This window comes from Cnephaeus nilssonii (assembly GCF_951640355.1).
Source record: "Cnephaeus nilssonii genome assembly, chromosome: 23".
In the NCBI taxonomy this organism is placed as follows: domain Eukaryota; kingdom Metazoa; phylum Chordata; class Mammalia; order Chiroptera; family Vespertilionidae; genus Cnephaeus; species Cnephaeus nilssonii.
The window spans coordinates 15354801-15375152 of record NC_137094.1 but is presented as its reverse complement, the minus strand read 5'-3'; the positions used below and the strand labels follow the sequence as shown (position 1 = coordinate 15375152).

Below are 20352 nucleotides of genomic sequence, written 5' to 3'. Positions count from 1 at the left end.
CACCTGGTCGAAGCGGGGGAAAAGCACGAGCAGGACCTGCCACACGCGGTTCTTCACTCGGTGCTGCTGGGAGTTCACGTAGCACCGCGTTCTGGACGAGGACACCAGTGCCTCCTGGGGGGGGGGGGGGGGTCAACATGGACTCACTCGCTGATCTGTGGCTGATGAAGACAGCATCAACCACAGCTTCCAGCAGCCTCCGGTCCTCCAACCGGCAGAGAGGACGAGAAGGAAGACACTTTAGTTTCCTTTCACAACGATGCGTTTCGCTACTTGACTTTTACAACTTGTAAAACATCTGCTTTTAAAACTAGAAAGAGCTGTGTCAGTGTCTGCAGGACACAGTCTGAAAAGCCTCCTTGCTCCTCAGGCTGGTGAAGGGGAGACGGGCCGGGGGTGAGGAGACAGATTGACATGGTTCTCAAGGCACCGAGACATGCACAGTCCCTCCTGCTGACAGTGTGATGCTCATTATAATTCTGCAGATTCAAAAACAAATTCCTCGCATTATAGCAGTTTCTAAATTCTTAGCTTTTTACTCTATTTCTCACATAAAACAATGGGTGGATACATCCTACTAACTATAACTGGTTTTGACTGGTACTGGAAAACATGGAGGGAAGGTTAGAGGTACAGGAAACACTTATTCTCAAAAGCAACTGGAGTTGGACAATTACTGAGATTTAACTAAAAATACGGAAGGAACAAATCTCATGGGTTTTTCTTTAACAACATTTAGAAACATTTTGTCAGCATAAAGAGCAAATAGTGGATTTTGACTTGTTAACTACAAAAACAAAGATGCTTTAAAGTAACAAAAACAAAACGCATTTACTTTCTCTAACAGCTTGATGGCAAGGTCTTCCATAAACGCCTTATGAGACACACTGGAGTCATCTAACAGGCACAGGAATTTGACAGCACAAACTCGGACATAGTGGTCCTCTCTTTTGGTACTAAAAGTATGAGATGATAGTCCGTGTTAGTACATTTTCAAAACATAAAAATACCTCAATTATTAGCTGCAAGATACATAACAAACGTCAAGACCTTCCAAAGTCCTCTAAAATCACGAGGGCCCACACTCGGGACGGTGCTGTCACGCCGGGAGGACAGTGGGAGGGGCCGAATGAACGGGCACACGGAGTGCCGGTGCAGGAAGTCGGAACAGGCACAGGCGACCACGTGCACAGCGGCCCTGGGCCAGCAGCACCGTCTCTGTGCGCAAACAGGCCAGAGCTCATGACGCTGTTCCCGAGTGAGGACCAGGAACAGCTCTGTCCGCTCAGGGGCAGGACTCCGCCTCCAGCGCCTCACTGGCTCTCCGTCCTACACCAGCAGGTCCTCTACGTGAAGGGCAAACTCGGGGGCACTGTGTGCGCTCGGCATCCCAGCACTTCCCGTGTCCGAATGTGGAGATAAAATAAGTGAAATTGTTGCCCGGCCGGCGTGGCTCAGTGGTTGAGCATCAACCTATGAACCAGGAGGTCACAGTTCGATTCCCAGTCAGGGCACATGGCCAGGACTGTGGGCTCATCTCCAGTGGGGAGCGTGCAGGAGGCAGCCCATCAGTGATTCTCATCATTGATTCGTCTACCCCTCTCTCCCTCTCCCTTCCTCTCTGAAATCAATAAAAATATATTTTAAAAAATTTAAATAATGTGTCTCGTATGATGTTCAATTGCGAATATTCCATTTATGACAAGATGTGAGAAATCCTCGTACTTACTTTTCAATAACAACATTTGCCGCACAATCATGTCCAAGATTTTCGATAAAGGTCTGTACGTCCTGAATGAGTCTGTCCATAAAAAACATGTGACAAAGAATAACAGGTTTTAGAAAAAAAGAAATTTAAGGCCCCAAATTTAAGTGAACTAAGACTTTGTATTCTGCTCATTGAAAGCTCAATAAAAACAAGTCTACCCATGTAGGTACTTAATGTCAGTCAGGACAGGCTGAAGTAAGGACAGCTTTACCTCTGATCACGCCTGAACACAGTTCCAAACACACACGCCTCCAGGACCAGTTCGCTGTAATTGGCAGCATTGGAAAAAGACCCCTGGGACCCATCTGGAGCAGGAACTAGCCACGACTGACAGCAGTGAGTTACCAGGGTATTGAAGACTCCGGTTTTTACAGCAGACATTTCAATCATCTCGTGCATAATCTGGAATGAAAAACTATGGTCAGTGTACCCTTTGGCCTAAAAGTTAGTTGTTTTGTTTCCAAAAAATTACTGTTGCTAGAAACTGTCTGGGACTGGCTTCGAATGGTGGTTCTCACATAAGCATGAACAGTCCAAAAAATTAAAAATTCTCTGTCATTAGAATTCTGCAAGATGCTCAGCAATCACAGACTACACGTTTTCATTTCTCAGTAACAACAAGATGTCCCTGGTGGTGCGTTCACCGAGAACTCTCCACGGGAAGCCACTGTCCAGAGGAAAGGAGAGAAAAACGCCTCCCCGACAGTTTCGGTTTCTCTGCATTTTGTCAGGGGCCTCCCTCCCCGAGTCAGCAAAGACCTGGGGCCTTCGTGTGTGCGGGGCGCCAGAAAGGGCTGAGCAGAGCGGGCCAGCAGGGTCATCCGCTTCAGGATGGTTAAGACGGTAAGTTGTATGTTATGTGTTTTTTACCCCAAATTAAAAGAAAGTTACCTCTTTTATTCTGAAGTATGCCTGGCCCTTGAGTTTTGCAGCAATGGTAAGAACTTGGGTATCAAACACAAACTGAACAAAAGCTTTTAAATTGGGCCAGAATACCAGCTGAGTGTTGCTTAGAGTAGATATAATTTTCCAAGCCATGTCAAAAGCCTCTACGCAGACTGACTCAGAGGAGGCCAGAAGCTGGTGGGGAAAGAGAAGAAAGACATAATCATCACGCAACTTCAGGAACGGGTATCCCCCTACGTCATTCTCTAACCCACGGCTCACTGTCTACCTGGGGAACCAGCAGTTTCATGCAGCGAAACACGGGCAGAACGCGATCGGAGGGGAGGACCGTGAGGGCGGCGAGCGCAGCCTGCAGCGTCCTCACTGGCGTCTGTGTGGCGGGCAGGACGGGGTCCGGGGGCGCACCCTCCGAGGCGGGGAGCAGGGTGTGGGGCTCCTTCAGCAGGAACGAGAGGCAGGCCCACTGGTCGTGGACGTACTGCGCAGCTATCCTGCCCCATCCCGGGGAAGACGACGACTCTTCCGGAAGACTGAAACAGAAAGTCGAGTCACTGCTGTCCTTCCTTAAGTCTGGCTGTTCCTTTAAGGGAGAAATGAAGTCGTTATTGGATGTCCTGTCTACCGAAACACCAGGAGACTCACGAACCTCGACTTCTAACTTCCATGAAGTAGGCTTTCGCCCACTCATGACTCACTGGAAACTAAATGCGGAAAGTTCATGGGTGTCTGTAACGGAGATGAACGACGTGGGACACATGACCACCCTGAACGGAGCCTCTGCTCAGAGTTCCTGAACCCCGCCCAGCGTCGGGCGACGCCCTGAACCAGCCTGGGTCTCCCACACGAGCAGGAGGATGCTCGGGACACTCCCTCCGAGGGGACACACCTGCTTTGCTCCTCCGGCTGCGGCTTCTGCAGCCTCTGACTGAGCGGGAGGGCGGCGAGGAGCCTCTCCGCGGGCCCGGCGTCCGGAGGGTCCCGCTGCAGCTCCGGCGTCTGGCCTAGGGCCTCGCACACCTCACACACCGCGGCCAGGGCAGCCATGCTGACCGCCCTCTGCACCTGCCTCCCGAGCGTCGGCACCTGAGCAGGACACAGTGCAGCCGTCACTCACCAGGAGCGTCTTGGCCGGGCAGGACCCAGGCTGCCCGACCTCGGAGATCCCGCCCTCCTCTCCCCCCTCCTGCTCCTGAGCATCCGAGGACACAAAAGGGAACCCCGTGCCCGCCACGCGGGTTCACACTAGTCCACAGACGGGTGGCGAACAAATTCAGTGGCTGTGAAACCCGCAGGGCAGGCGAGAAGACAGCGCCCCCTCTGGCAGGGGGTCCCGGGGGCAGCACACCCCAGACCCGCACCTGTGTGTAGGTTAGACCCTCCGCCGTCTCCTGCTCAATGACACCGGGACCAACACCCGATGGGAGAGTCGTATGTGAACTCTCAGGCTGAAGTGTGTTATGAAGAAGGCCCCAGACCCGTGTGTAAGTGTCTCCCTCAATCAGCCGTGGGCTGCCTTTGGGGGTGACACGGCACAGATGTCCACGGCGGGACCAGGGCGGCTGTGGACGTGCCGCACCCGAGTGCCCCCCCTGCGCAGGGAGCAGCTGCAGAGCCCGCCTCCGGGGCTCCTGGGACACTAAGCCCAGGGGTGTTTCACGTGAAACACTTGGCACTCTCCATGGAGGAGCAGGAAGGAGGAGACGAAGACGTCTGGCCACTGCGGGGTCTGAGGCACAGAGAAGTGAAGGGATTTCCTTGAGGTCACACAGCAGCAGGGATAAAGCCAGGATTCCCCCCAGGATGACTAAACTCCAAAGCCTGTGCTCACAACCAATCTGCCTTATCCTGTCACGTTTAAGAAATGCCTCCAGGTACTGAGACCTGGTGGAGACAGACAGACATCAATCACCCCAAAAGCAAGTGGATGAAATCAACACCACCACGAGGCACGAGGAGCAACAGGGAATGAAGGAGAGGGCGAGACGCTGGCCCGAGAAGGCCTCTAGGAAAATGTGGTCCGAGGTGGGCCATAAAGGCTCCTGACAGGTGGGCACTGAGGGAGGGCGCTCTCAGTGAAGGACAGGCGGCAGGGACGCGCGCCTGTGATTGGTGGACGCCACCTGGGGCCCGGAGTCCGCGGCAGAGGGAGGTGGAAGAGGAGAGAAAGCCAGGCGGCAGCACGCGGACACAGTGCCCTTCCTGCCGTGAGCAAGGACCCCGTGCAGCCCTCCCGGACCTGAGCGATGTGAACACTGCCGTCGCCACACCTTTCCTAGGCACCTGACACGAGGGAACCCCACCCTTCTCAGGTACTACAGACACAGGAAAGGACTGGAGAAGTTAGGTTTCAGCAGAGGCAGGCGTTTATGATGCACCTGTACTCCACGTAAGCCCTTCTCAACAGAACCCCAGCATTACCAGCCCACTGTCCGTGTCCTGCAGGTGCCGGATGGATGCGTCTCTCAAAGGGGAAATGATTCTCAGGACGGGGCTGCCTCTCTCCCCCCGCTTCCCGGGGAGGCCCGCCAGCTCAGCGAAGACCTGCAGGTACAGCTGGCAGCGATCCAGGTCTGCAACCTACGACAGACAGCAGCACATCAGCAAGCAGGGCCCACGACTGGCACCGAACGACGAGGTCATACAGGAAGCACTCACACACGCTGAGAGACAGGCCATTTCCCCGGGGGCCTGCCACGCTGTCCCCACCAGCCAGGACTCCTTCTTGGGGAGCCCACGGGGACCCCGCCTGCTGCGCAGCTTCCTCACCAACCTCCGCTGATGGCATGTTCCAGAAGCGGAGCAGCTCACCGGCCTCTCAGAGCCAGGAGGGAGGGGCGGAGTGAGCCGCGGCCGTGGACCGCAGAACGGGCTCAGTCCCGGTTCACCTCCTGCCCGCTGTGACCTCCGCGGCTCCTGAGCCCCGAGCTCCTTGTCCACAGCGGGAGGGTCACGTGTGCCCACCCGGGGTTTCTGAGCCTGAGAGCATGCCGACCGGACGGCCCCGTGGCTGTGATTAGGCTCAGTTATCTATCACTGTGCCCTCCGAGGCCTGCTCTGGCCCGAGGAAGCAGAGACCTCACTCACCTAATCGGCGCTCACTGAGCACCCCTCACGCCAGGCACCCTGCTGGGGTTCTAGCCGCTGGTGGGTGACGTGCATGCGGGGAGAGGGGCCTGGGGAGGCTCCTGCAGAGCTGATGGGGCCGCGAGAACACCTGAGGCAGGTTCGACTCTGGCTCAGGGAACATGCCAGGTTGTCGGTTGTGGAACCAATGGACTCTGAGACAGAACCACTCGGTGGACGATCCTAACGCCCAGCACTCCCAGGCGGGGGGTGTGCAGGAGGGAGCTGCACAGCCTATCTCTCCCTCCCTCCCTCTCTCTAAAATCAGTAAAAATTAACACAAAACAAAAAGAATGGAAGTCACCCCGGGGAATACTCACAGTGCTCAGCTCATTCAGAGTGAGTCTCCTGAGGAGGAAGTCGGAGATGCTCTCGGCGGCGGACGCAACAAGGTCCTGAAGGAGAGGAGACACCTCGTCTGTGGGGAAAAGTGTGCGACTCAATGGCAGAAATCAGCCGTTTGGCACAAACACACCCGGTCCAGTACAAGCACAGCTATGGCGAGCACGTGGGTGAGCCCCTTACCCAAACGGATGCCCATAGGGAGCAGGCACCACGCCGCGGGGGCCGGGAACGGGCCCTGGAGGCCTCCGGGAGTTCCAGCCCCGACAGGCGGCGTTCGGTGCTGCTGCCATTACCAAATCACCAGAACTCCGAACCTAGCTCTGCTATCCCATACGCATATGTCAAAAGTGACCTCATCAATATTATCCTCGCGTTTTACTAAAACCAATGTTTCTCTGGAATCCTTTAAACTTTAAATCTCCCCAATCCAAAGGAAAGTGGCCGGAAGGACTGGAAGCCAGGGTTCCGCTCATGCTCATGCTCATCGCTAGTGCTGATGCGCACACATCGTGGTCCAAGGACGGAAGTAAGAGCTCCCCTCCTCCATCTCCTACTGCGATCCTTTCTGCAGGAAGGACTTTCTGCTTAAAGGCGCTCAGAGATGAACATACTTAAACAATGAATATAAAATTGCTGCCATTGTCCTGTTTTAGCTTACTTTCTGCAGCACCTAGCCTAGAGGCAATTGGAAACGGATCTTGCTTTAATACATAAAACGAGGGTCATTGTCAAGGGTCTAAAAATTAAGGAGCAAACCTAAGTTTTTAAAAAACAGAAGCAAATGAATCCCATTCTGAAGTCTACAGTACCCAGTAGATGTTGACACCGCAGTCAGCCCCTGGGGAAGCTTGGCCCCGCCCCGCCCGCAGGAGAGACCAGGTCAGGATGTCCGCTCCTTCTAACACCAACTAGTACCCAGCGAGAGCTCGGAGGCTGTCCTCACCATCCCGGGCGCTGGCGCCCTTCGGCGAGCACGTGCGCAGCAGTGTCACCAGCGCCTGCAGGCACCTGTCCGTCTTCCGCAGGGGCAGGTAGGCATTCGAACCCAACTTGGCGAGGGCGTCCAGGAGGGGATCTAGGAATAGCCTCAACACGTTCTGTGTCCTCTGCCGCTCGCTAGACGTTAAAAAACAAGAATTTCAAAAGCATAAGGAAATTATCTCCCTGTCGTTTGTGGAACTGTGAACTAACAGACTCAATGAGACAGAACCACTCCTGTGGCGAGCCCAACACCAGCGCCTCTGGACTGACCGCTCCCCGACCTGCTCGCGGAGCCCGGGTCTGACCTTCCCAGAGGGCAGCGAGGCACCAGAGGGAAAGCGCAGGAAGGACCAATGTGCTCGCTCTGGGCACAAGTAGGAAGCACAGTTCTATCTGCGGAGTAAAATGCTGAGACCCTGCCTCCCAATTCAAAAACATAAATGCTAGTCAAGGCGAGGAGACACGTTAAAGATATATATATACACATACATGTTGTGTGTCTGTGTGTACATATAAATATATCCTAAATAACATAAGCCCAGCAACCGAACAGCGGAACAACCAGAACGACCGGTGTACCAGTCACTGTGACGCGCACTGACCACCAAGGGGCAGATGCTCAGTGCAGGAGCTACCCCCTGGTGGTCAGTGCGCTCCCACAGTAGGAGGGCCACATGGCTGACCGGGATGAGCAGCTGCTCCTGCTGCGAACCCTGGGCCTATGGGCAGGAACCCGGGCTGCCATCCATCACCTCCTCGCCCCAGGCTCCTCCTCCTCGCCACCTGCCGCTTCCTCCGGACTCCGCAGGCCGCCCCAGGCTTGCAGAGGGACTGAGGCCTACTCCGTCCACCGCCTCTCAGTGCTACTGCCCCTGGGCCTGGCCCTGACCAGGTCCCCTGGAGAGGCAAGTGCTCCGGCTCCACGGAAGATGCCGGACTAGGGAGCAGCTGCTCAGAGGGCAGATCCACAGCTGCTGGGCTGACCTGGATGAGCGGAGCTCCCACCGCGGGCTGATCCCCGCAGGCCACACCCCCCACCAGTGCACGCATCCCATGCATCGGGCCTCTAATATATACACGGAGTGGCCAGATGATGATGATCTCTGAACGCATAATCATCTGGCCACTCAGTGTACATCCTATAGAATAAAAGGCTAATATGCAAATTGTCCCCTCGATCAGGAGTTTGTCCAGCAGGCAGGCCAACCAACCACCCATGTCCCCTCCCCCTGGCCAGGCTGGCCAGACCCCACCTATGCACGAATTCATGCACTGGGCCTCTAATACACACACACTGAGTGGCCAGATTATTATGTGTCCAGAGATCATAATAATCTGGCCACTCAGTTGTATATTAAAGATTTATGAAAAACTGTTATAACCGACTAGCACTAAAACTGCCTAGAAAAGAGCTTTGATGTAACCAGTCACTGCATAGCATGCAGTACACGGCCTCAGGAAGCTGCTTTTTGCAGCAGTTATCATCTGAGAGAACTGACCTGCTCACATCCTCAAAACATGAGACTGTTTTACCTTTATTCCTTTTTTTTTAATTGTACATTTTACACAGGAATTAAATAGTCAATTTCTTCACCTAATCTTATGCTAGGATCTTACAAACCATTCTTCTAACATTCTTAAATAAAACCCGGGATTACTGTGGTTTGTTTAACCTTCTCTCACAGTTACCACCCTGGGAGCCTTTTGTACTATTAACCTATTGTTAACGTGTAATTAACGGGTTGCCAGTGTTCCAGGGCCTTCCTTTCAAGCCCTGAGTCAGTCCCAGCCGATCGGGGGACAGTGCTAAAAATGCCCCGTTCACCTGAGCGCCTTTTCCGGGGAAGCTTTGTTTTCCAGCTGAGAAACGCTTACCTGTGGTGGGTCTTCCTTCCTTCCACGTCCACAGCCAGCAAGACCATCAGAGCAACCAGCCTGGCTTCAGCCCAGTCAGGCATCCGGCAGTTTTCTCCGGCTGCAGAAAGGACAGGCGAGTTGGCAAAGCATTAACAGAACCTGCTGAAGAGGAGGCTTCGAAAACCAACGGCTCGATGACTGTGTCTTACCGACACTCAATGATAACGGAGCAGCCGAGGTGACACGGCTTGTGGTCACACACACTTAAACATGAGTGTCCGACCTCTGAGGCCTCGTCACTCCATCCTCTCTTACCATCCCCAGGTGGTAAAGCCCAATCTTGATCTGAAAACCTGATAAAGTTCTCCGAAAACCCTTTGGTCATACCAATCCAGAAAATTGACTTCAGACTTACTTTCCCAAGCAGGTGACGTAATGTACTCTTGAACGAGGCTCTTGACGTAAGCGTTTAAAGAGCACGTCTCCTGAAGTCCAATGGAGCCACAAGTTGAGGGTCGTCCAAAACAGCTTTCATTAGCACGCAACCAATCACAGAGCTGGGAAGACAACAGTTATTACTTTATTTTAAAAACCTACCCGAACAAAGGGTCCCTAGTTTCCCAAAGCCAATTTGCTTTCTTCCACAACAAACTGAACTGAAATGACTGAATAGAACAAAGTAATAAAACATTTTCTGCCACGACTGAGCTGCACAGATAGTGTCAGCAGGAAAACGTGTGCGGGCTTTCTACTCCCCATCCAAGATCTTACCAACTTCACTAACAGGCAGGACTTTAAAGTACCTCATGTAAAATGCACATGTGATAAGCTATTCTAAAGAACATCTCTGGAGAATCAAGATGACGACCGGCAGGAAGGTAGGGAGGGAGGGAGTGAGAGAGTGAGGAACCCATAGAGGAGAGTGTAGACGTGTGTAGTATGTGTGTAGGGACAATTAGATTCTGCAGGTCTTCCAAGGGGCTGCCAAACCGGGCAGTCCTAGACGGCGGAGCCCCGCGCACAAAGCGGACACTTCTGGGCGGCTGGTGCAGACACGGAGACCACACAATCTAGAGAAACAGAGCTGCCTGAGACTAGGATCCTGGCTTCAGACACAAACCAGGGCCCTGCAGCCACTGGAGACAGAGAACTGCAGCCACAGCTTCAGACCGACAGACAACAAGAATCCAGACTTGCTGGCAGCAGATTTCTGTGAGTCAAAGAGCCTATCGCCCTCCCCGCAGGCTCGCGGATAGCGCCATAGCAACTGATAGACCCGCCCCTCGCCCGAGCTGCAACGCCCCTCCGGGGAATCTGAGCTTGAGAGAGCACTCATGGGCTGCAGCGCTGCTACTGGAATTTGGGAGACTGGAATCTGCTCCCCACAGCGCAATCGGGAGACCAAACCCGAAGCCCATGCAGGGCAGCAGTGCCACCTGACTTTGATGCTGGGCAAGCGCACACAGAAGTCAGGTTTCCGCAGTGCAGGCACGCCACAGAGCTATTGTGCAACCCAGTCCCGCATGGTGACCAGGACCCAGATTCTCCTGGCAAAAGGCAGCACTGAGCACCACCGACTTGACTGTTTCATACCGTGTGCAGCTGGGATGCCTGACTCACAGCACATTCACACTAAGAGCCAGTGACTCCAATTCTTGGTGCATGCACACATGGGGACCCTGATTTTCAGCAAGAAGCCACACGAGGCAACAGAGACTCTGACACTCGATTCTTGGTGCAGACACAGGGAAACCGACTCCTGGCACGCGCTAGGGGACTCATTTTCGGCACACGCCAACAGGGTGATGCAGGCATGGTCCCTGATTCTAAGTGCGCACACGAGACCACACTGAACGCTGGGAACACTGACCCTGGGCAAGCCTGGTTCCCACCAACCCACGGCAGCCACACGTCCTAGTGTCAGAGCACTTCAGCGAAGTCCCCACAGCACAAGGCCCAGGTCCACGCAACTTGAAGCTTGAACCTTCTGGTGATAGTCAGAATGGGGAGACGACACAATCCCCAGAGGAAAGAAAATGAGGAGTTGCCAAGAAAGGAAATTAGTGAAATTGAAGCATGCAACATGACAGAAAAGGAGTTCAGAGTAATGGTCGTGGAATTTATACATAGGATGGATGAGAAAATCAACAACCTATGCAAGAATCAGGAAGAAATGAAAAGCGATATAGCTACAATCAAAAACACCATGGAAAGTTTAACAGTAGACTACAAGAAGCAGAGGACCGAATTAGTGAGTTAGAAGATCAGGTACAGAAACAAGCTCAATCTGAACAGCAATTGAAGAAAAAAATTAAAAAGCAGGAGGAAAGCCTAAGGGAGCTTCGGGACAACATGAAACGAAGTAACATGCGTATATTAGGGCTGCCAGAAGGACAAGAAGAGCAGCAGGGATTAGAAAATCTATTCGAAGAAATAATGACAGAAAACTTCCCGGATATGGGAAAGATAAAAGTTACACAAGTACAGAGAGTCCCAAGCAGGATCAACCCCAAAAGACCCACACCAAGACACGTCATAATTTCAATGGCAAATATAAACAACAAAGAGAATCTTAAAGGCGGCAAAAGAGAGACAGAGAGTTACCTACAAAGGAACACCCATCAGACTGTCAAATGATTTCTCAACAGAAACACATCAAGCTAGAAGGGGATGGAATGAAGTATACAAAGTGTTGCAAAGCAAAGGACTGAATCCAAGAATACTCTATCCAGCAAAACTATCAATCAAAATTGAAGGGGAAATCAGGAGCTTCGCAGACAAAAAAAGGCTCAGGGAGTTTATCACCACCAAACCAGCAATGCAAGAAATGCTAAAGGGAATACTGTAAAAAGAAGAAATAAACAGGTAAGAAGGAACACAGACACAAAAATAGGTATGACTACAAACAAATACCTTTCAGTAATAACTTTAAACGTAAACAGACTAAATGCTCCAATCAAAAGACATCGAGTGGCTGAATGGATAAAAAAACACGACCCATATATATACTGTCTACAAGAGACCCACCTCAGAACAAGAAACTCACACAGATTGAAAGTGAAGGGATCCTAGCAAGTTTGGCTCAGTGGATAGAGCTTCAGCTTGCGGACCAAGGGTCCCGGGTTCGATTCCGGTCAAGGCCATATGCCCGGGTTGCGGGCTCGATCCCCAGTAGGGGGTGTGCAGGAGGCAGCCCACCGGTGATTCTCTCTCATCGTGGATGTTTCTATCCCTTTCTCCCTCTTCCTTCCTTCCTCTCTAAAATCAATAAAGATATATTTAAAAAACCAACAACAACAACAAAAAAAAGAAAGTGAAGGGATGGAAAAATATCTTTCAGGCAAATGGAAATGAAAAAAAAAGCTGGGGTAGCAATACTTATATCTGACAAAATAGACCTCAAAGTAAATGCCATAACAAGAGATAAGGAAGGCCACTTCATAATACTAAAGGGATCGATACAACAAGAGGATATAACCCTGATAAACATATGCACCCAACGCAGGAGCACCCAAATACATAACAAAACTCCTGGAAGATCGACAACAATACAATCATAGTAGGGGACTTTAATACACCACTGACATCACTGGATAAGTCCTCTAGACAAAAAAAATCAACAAAGACACAGCAATCCTAAATGACTCACTAGATCAGATGGACTTAACTGACATCTTCAGAACATTTCATCCCAAAGCCACGGAATATACGTTCTTCTCAAGTGCACACGGGACATTTTCAAAAATAGACCACATATTTGGTCACAAGCAAAGTCTCACCAAATTCAAGAAGATTGAAATCATACCAAGCATCTTCTCAGACCACAATGCCATAAAATTAGAAATAAACTACAATAAAAACAATCCAAATTTCTCTAACACTTGGAAACTGAATAGCATGCTATTAAATAATGACTGGGTTACCAAAGAGATCAAAGAAGAAATTAAAAGCATCCTGGAAACTAATGACAACAAAAACACAACAATCCAAAATCTATGGGACACAATGAAAGCAGTCCTGAGAGGGAAGTTTATAACTCTACAAGCCTACCTCAGAAAACAAGAAAAAATGGTAGTAAATCATCTAACTCTACAACTCAAAGAATTAGAAAGAGAGCAACAAGAAAGGCCCAGAGTGAGCAGAAGGAAGGAGATAATAAAGATCAGAGCAGAAATAAATGACATAGAGACCAATATATATATATAAAAGATCAATGAAACCAAGAGCTGGTTCTTTGAAAGGATAAACAAGATTGATGAAGCTCTAGCCAGGCTCACCAAGAAGCAAAGAGAAAGGACTCAAACAAAATCAGAAATGAGAGAGGCGAAATAACAACAGACCCCACAGAAATACAAAGGATTGTAAAAAATACTATGAACAACTATACTTCAACAAACGAGACAACCTAGAGGAAATGGACATATTCCTAGAAAATACAACCTTCCAAAACTCAATCAGGAAGATTCTAAAAATCTCAATAGGCCGATAACTATGGAAGAAATTGAAGCAGTCATCAAAAAGCTCCCAGCAAACAAAAGCCCGGGGCCAGACAGCTTCACAGGGGAGTTTTACCAAACATTCAAGGAAGAACTAAAACCTATCCGCCTCAGACTATTCCAAAAAATTCAAGAGGAATCTTCCAAGCTCGTTCTATGAAGCCAGCATCACCCTAATATCAAAACCAGATAAAGACAACACAATGAAAGAGAATTACAGGCCAATATCCCTCATGAACATAGATGCCAAAATCCTCAACAAAATTCTAGCAAACTGGATCCAGCAGTACATCAGAAAGATCATACACCACGACCAAGTAGGACTTATCCCAGGGATGCAAGGATGGTACAATATCCGCAAATCAATAAACGTGATACATCTCATAAACAAATTGAGAGATAAAAATCACATAATCATATCATTGACGCAGAAATAGCATTTGAAAACATCCAACACCCATTCTTGATCAAAACACTAAGCAAGGTGGGAATAGAAGGATCATACCTCAGCATAATAAAAGCCATATATGAAAAACCCACAGCCAACATCATACTCAATGGACAAAAACTAAAACCATTTCCCCTAAGAACAGGAACAAGACAGGGATGCCCACTCTCACCACTCCTGTTGAACATAGTACTGTAAGTACTAGCCATTGCAATCAGGTAAGAAGAAATAAAAGGCATCCAAATTGGAAAAGAAGTAAAACTGTCCTTATTTGCAGATGACATGATATTGTACATAGAAAACCCTAAAGACTCCATCAAAAAATTATATTAGACTTAAGTAAATTTGGCAATGTAGCAGGATACAAAATTAATGCCAAGAAATCTATGGCATTTCTTTACAACAATAGTGAACTTATAGAGGGACTAAAAAAAGCAATCCCATTTATCATCGCACCAAAAAAAATCAAGATACCTAGGAATAAACTTAACTAAGGAGGTAAAAGACCTATAAGCGGAAAACTACAGGACACTGAAAAAAGAGATAGAGGAAGATATAAACAAATGGAAGAATATACCGTGTTCATGGATTGGTAGAATCAACATCATTAAAATGTCCATGCTACCCAAAGCAATCTATAGATTTAATGCAATCCCCATTAAGTTACCAACAGCATATTTCAAAGACCTAGAACAAACTCTCCAAAAATTCATCTGGAATAATAATAATAATTTTAAAAAAGACCCCAAATAGCTGCAGCAATCTTGAGAAAGAAGAACAAAGTTGGAGGGATCACAATACCAGATATCAAGCTATATTACAAAGTCACTGTTCTCAAAACTGCCTGGTACTGGCACAAGAACAGACATATAGACCAATGGAATAGAATAGAGAACCCAGAAATCAACCCAAACCACTATGCCCAATTAATATTTGACAAAGGAGGCAAGAGCATACAATGGAGTCAAGACAGTCTCTTCAATAAATGGTGTTGGGAAAATTGGTCAGGTACATGCAAAAAAATTAAACTAGACCACTAATTTACACCATACACAAAAAATAAACTCAAAATGCTTAAAGGACTTAAATGTAAAGACGGAAAACCATAAAAATCTTAGAAGAAGCCATAGGCAGCAAAATATCAGACACACGTCATAGCAATATCTTTTCTGATACAGCTCCTAGGACAATGGAAACTTAGGAGAAAATAAACAAATGGGCCTACATCAAAGTAAAAAGCTTCTGCACAGCAAAAGAAACCATCAACAAAACAACAAGAAAGCCCACTGCAGGGAAAAACATAATTATTTGCCAATGTTATCTCTGATCAGGGTTTAATCTCCAAAATTTACAGAGAGCTCATACAATTTAACAAAAAGGAAGATAAACAACCCAATCAAAAAATGGGCAAAGGACCTAAATAGACACTTTTCCAAAGAGGACATTCAGAAAGCTAAGACACATATGAAAACATGCTCAAAGTCACTGATCATCCAAGAGATGCAAATCAAAACAAGAATGAGGTGCCATCTCACACCGGCCAGAATGGCTATCATCAACTAATCAACGAACAACAAGTGCTGGCAAGGATGCCGAGAAAAAGGAACCCTCTTGCACTGTTGGTGGGAATGCAGACTGGTGCAGCCACTGTGGAGAACAGTATGGAGTTTCCTCAAAAAGTTAAAAATGAAACTCCCATTCGACCCAGTAATCCACTTCTAGGACTATATCCCAAGAAATAAAAAACACCAATCAGAAAGGATATATACACCCTTATGTTCTTAACAGCACAATTGACCATAGCTAAGATTTGGAAACAGCCTAAGTGGCCATCAGCAGAAGAGTGGATTAAAAAACTGTGGTACCTCTACACAATGGAATACTACGCTGCAGTAAAAAAAAGGAGTTCTTACCATTTGCAACAGCATGGACGGAACTGGAGAGCATTACGCTAAGTGAAATAAGCCAGTCAGAGAAAGACAAATACCACCTGATCTCACCCATCTGTGGAATATAACGAACAACATAAACTGACGAACAGGGACACATCCAGAGGCAGAGAAGCATCGATCAGACTGCCAGACCTCAGAGGGAAGGTAGGGGAGGGTGGGCGAAAGGAGGAGAGATCAACCAAAGGACTTGTATGCATGAATATAAGCCTAACCAATGGACACGAACACCAGGGGGGTGAGGGCATGAGTGGGTGGGGGGGTTAGGGGGTTAATGGAGGCATGAGGACACATATGTAATACCTTAATCAATAAAGAACATCTCTGAAAAATAGCACATTATGTAAAACAAATTACAACCTTCAATTAAAATTCATCCTAGCTTCACGTACTAAAACAAGAATGTTTATTTTTGAAAGAATGTGAAATGTAAGTTATAATTAAAGTTCCTGCCTCCTCACAAGTTTATTTTCTATCATATCATATGTGCACTTTAAAATACATTAATTTAAAAGAGAACTTCTGTCATCCTAGCCCTTCTCCATTACACCTTTTAGAAGATTTGCAAAACTAAGTCACAGAACTTCCCAGAATTCCTCTTTCATCATATGTAATTGTGAAATTGATGTTCTCAACTTTCTTTTTCCGATATATCTTAATGTGCAAATGCATACATGAATTTAAATATAAATAATTAGGTCTTTCTAAAAGGTAAGAATTTAAAAAGAAATAGTTTTTGAATCCATTCAGGTAACCCCAGATTACATGTAAGGAGACATAATAATAATGAAACTAAGAATATACCACTTGACCAAGGACAAAACTGATGAGTGAATAAATCAGTCGAGACTAACACTGACCCCTCCTCCACCCCGAGGAGCCAATGAGGGAGCTGCTCAGCCATGAAGAAGGCCACGCGTGTGGGTCTTCACCAGCAGACACTGTCCAGCAGTGAGACCAGCGAGTATTTCTCTCTCCACAGCAGGTACTTTATGTTCCTCTCACACTGGCTACTGATGAGTTCAATTAGCAAAAATGTTTTGTAAGATCTCAGGCCTTGTCATCAGACCCTTCCCCTCTCACCTCTGTCCACAGTGACGTTCCCCGGCCCAGGGACTCCTCCTGTCTCAGAGACGTGAGAAACGCGGAGATGTCGGACAGCGACACTTCCTCCTGGGGGGAGGGAGGGGGCGTTTTTAATAGTTACTCACTTTAAATCTTTTAATTGAATAAAATAAAACCATCGTAAAAGCAACCTAGTATACTAAAGTATATTAGTGAAATCTTTAAAAAAACACTATTTTTTAAAAAGAAAATATTATCCAACTTATGAAATGAAGATATTGATTACAGACAACCAACCCGTTATGTAAAATAAGATTGTTTTATAAATGTATTTTCCTTAAAATCAAGGTTACTATCTTACAGACAAGATGGTCACTATCTAAAAGCAAAAACAAAAACATTCTATAAGAAATTACTTATTACTTAAATCAAAAGTGATTCTTACTTTTCAAAGCTACAAAAATGAGCCCTGGCTTAAAGCTACCTCAGGCTTTTCCTCCCTGAAGGTTGTGAGTCTTGAACCAAGGCCCCTGCTCTAGGCCAGGGGCCAGGAAAACCACCCACAGCCTGTTTTGTAAATAAAGTTTTATTGGAGCACAGCCACATCCATCTGCTTACCAGCTGTCCATGGCTGCTTTTGAGCGGTTGTGCCAGAGACCGTATGACTCGCAGAGCCATATATATACCGGTCCCCCTTCACAACCACGGCATTAGGGGGGCTCCGTAAAAAACACTAGACAGGACACACCCCCAAAGGTCGATTCCCTGGGAGACGTGTGGGCAAGTAGAAGAAACAGGGACAGCTCCTGCCCGTCCTCCGCCAGGGGAGCCCCCGACGTCTCAGTTCCCAGCGACATGCAAACTCCTCCCGGGGAGGCTCCTGAGACCCAGGGGCCCTGCTGACAAGACCCCTGTGCAGAGCCAGTGCCCGCACTGCAGGCGCCCGGGGGCAGCCGTCAGGACAGGCCCGGGGTTGCAGGGGCACTGCAGGCAGAGAGCCGCTCTCACTGGTCGGAGAGTGAGCCCGCTCCACGCACGTGTCCCCGATGCCAGCAGAGGGCCGACCTTGAACAAACGGCTCGCGGGCCTGCCCCGTCCACTCCTGCACACCCACCCCCTCGGAAAGACGTGCACGTGAGGGAAGGAGACGCACTTACCACATTGACCAGGTTCATGGCCGCGTGGAGCAGATGGCACTGGGCGGCCCCGCGCAGCAGGATCTGGTGTGTGGCCATGGTGCACTGGAGGACGCCCCTGACAGGACAACAGAGTTCACCCACATGCAGACGACTGACAGCCAGCCATCACTGACAGGCTGGTGTGCAGCTACCACTACCGACTCCCACTAAGGCCACTAACCGAGCGCCATTTCAGTAGGAAACACACCTCTTAAAAACAATGAGACCAGAAATGAAGATCCTTTAAAACAAGAATTTTACATTAAAAAAACAACAACTTTGTAGTCTAGTTTCCTACACATCAATGTAATAAAAAAAAACTTACTGGCCTTACTTTAAAGTGGTTATAGCATATATAATGGCACATATTTAAATTAGTAATTCACAAAACAAAATAAGTCCAATGTTTTTATTTTATAAAATTAAGAGCTCAAAAATCCTAATGTGAATATTAACCAAAACCATTTGCTAGAGCCTGGGCTGGGGTTTCCAGTGGTTAGAGCCAGCCCTCACACCAAAGGGCCTCGGGTTCGATTCCCGGTCAAGGGCACAAACCTGGGTTGCAGGTCTGATCCTCAGACCCGGTCAGGGTGTGTGTGAGAGGAAACCAATTGATGCACCTCTCACACATCAATGTTTCTTTCTCAATCTCTCACTTTCTCTCCCACTTCCTCCTTCCCTCCTCCCCTCCCACTCTCTCTAAAAATCAATGGGAAGAATATCCCCAGGTTAACAGGAAGCACCAACCCCCTAGGTGAGCACCCAGACCAATTACCTGAGGGCCAGGAGGCCTTCCAGACCCAGGGCTTTGCATCTCGGGACACTGGCCAAAGCCTTAGACAGAAACAAAATGGGAACAGCACACCAATGTCTACTTGACATCTTCTGAATAAACTTTAACAGAAAACTACCTGGAAGAAAAAGGTTTAGATATCATGGTTTCCAGCAGCACATGACCACACGCTCAACATCTTGGCCATTAGGTGGGAAAAGCAATTCAAAACCCCAATGCGATGAACCTCACACCCACTAGTCCGCTGTCTTCAAAAGGACAGGCAACAGAACAGCCACACACATATTTCTGCATAAAAACACATATTTCCATTCTTGACCTGGGGCACCAAGTCTTCCAAAAGGCAAGTGTATTTTCCTTTTGACCTTCCTAAGCCAACCTCTATAGAGGGACCTCACCACAACGGATATTGTTTGCACCGTTTTCCTAAGCCAGGTTCTTTCTTCCTTCCACCCATTTTACTGATTTTTGAAAGTCAATAGAAACAAGTGGAAAAGAGGGCACACGGCAGCACCCCTTCCAACGTCCCCGCCCCGGGCTCACGCCAACACTGGGATCAGTCACGTGGGAACATGTGCCTAGTGTCACTGCACACCTGCCTCAGTCTGACAATGTGCACGTCCTGGAAAAAGGCAACTGTTTTGGTAATACAGAGTATAACAGTCATAGGATGGTGCTTATAGCCAATACACTAAAATAAATAACTCTTTAAAGGTAACAAATTAAAAACAAAACAAAACCTTTACTGCACATACTCTTTAGTTCTTCTGGAAGAAGAGAAACATAAGCAGCTAAAAAGCTCTGTAACTTCAATCCCAGTGGAGACCCACTTCCTATCTGCTGGCCCGGCGACCTGGAGACAGAGAGGGAAAAGACACACATTTGAAGTTTATTTACAGATAAGCATGATGGAAACTAAATGGACTGTGGCCAAAAGTTCTTTTAATAAAACAATGAGACCATCTTTTTTATTGATTTTTTTTTTTTTTACAGAGAGGAAAGGAGAGGGATAGAGAGTTAGAAACATCGATGAGAGAGAAACATCGACCAGCTGCCTCCTGCACACCCCCTACCGGGGATGTGCCCACAAACAAGGTACATGCCCTTGACCGGAATTGAACCTGGGACCTTTCAGTCCGCAGGCCAATGCTCTATCCACTGAGCCAAACCGGTTAGGGCGAGACCATCTTTTATTTCTGAACCTCTTTTTTATTTTCAGTAAAATACTGAGGATCCTTCTGATCACAGAAACACCAGGACCCTCTAGGGAAATGGCCCTGGGTTAGGAACGTGCTGTGCTAAGTAGGCACGGACTTCCTTTTTGTGACACTCTCCTGGACACAAATGTATGGATCTTGCTAAGCAGTACCACTTTTTAAAAAGTCTCAATATGATCATTTAAAAAGACATTTTATTACCTCCAATATATGATCCGATGCTTTT

At 48.1% G+C, this 20352-nt stretch overlaps 1 protein-coding gene across 7 annotated transcripts in view; it reads right to left on the bottom strand.

Annotated features, from left to right (window-relative positions):
* TARBP1 (tRNA guanosine 2 -O-methyltransferase TARBP1) overlaps positions 1–20352 on the bottom strand; it is a 37650-nt gene that overhangs the window by 9135 nt on the left and 8163 nt on the right. For all 7 annotated transcript variants that reach the window (XR_013813110.1, XM_079763625.1, XM_079763628.1 and 4 more), the window contains exons 6-21: positions 19665–19762; positions 18892–19027; positions 18096–18192; positions 16957–17046; positions 9396–9537; positions 8999–9098; positions 7086–7258; positions 6118–6215; positions 5093–5251; positions 3561–3757; positions 2943–3204; positions 2660–2848; positions 1980–2170; positions 1730–1801; positions 836–956; positions 4–114 (exon numbers count right to left, since the gene is read on the bottom strand). Coding sequence is in view for 6 of the 7 variants with exons in the window: in XM_079763625.1 (XP_079619751.1) it covers positions 4–114; positions 836–956; positions 1730–1801; positions 1980–2170; positions 2660–2848; positions 2943–3204; positions 3561–3757; positions 5093–5251; positions 6118–6215; positions 7086–7258; positions 8999–9098; positions 9396–9537; positions 16957–17046; positions 18096–18192; positions 18892–19027; positions 19665–19762 (2236 nt within the window). In the remaining variant the exon portion in view is untranslated. The remainder of the gene's footprint in view (positions 1–3; positions 115–835; positions 957–1729; positions 1802–1979; positions 2171–2659; positions 2849–2942; positions 3205–3560; positions 3758–5092; positions 5252–6117; positions 6216–7085; positions 7259–8998; positions 9099–9395; positions 9538–16956; positions 17047–18095; positions 18193–18891; positions 19028–19664; positions 19763–20352) is intronic.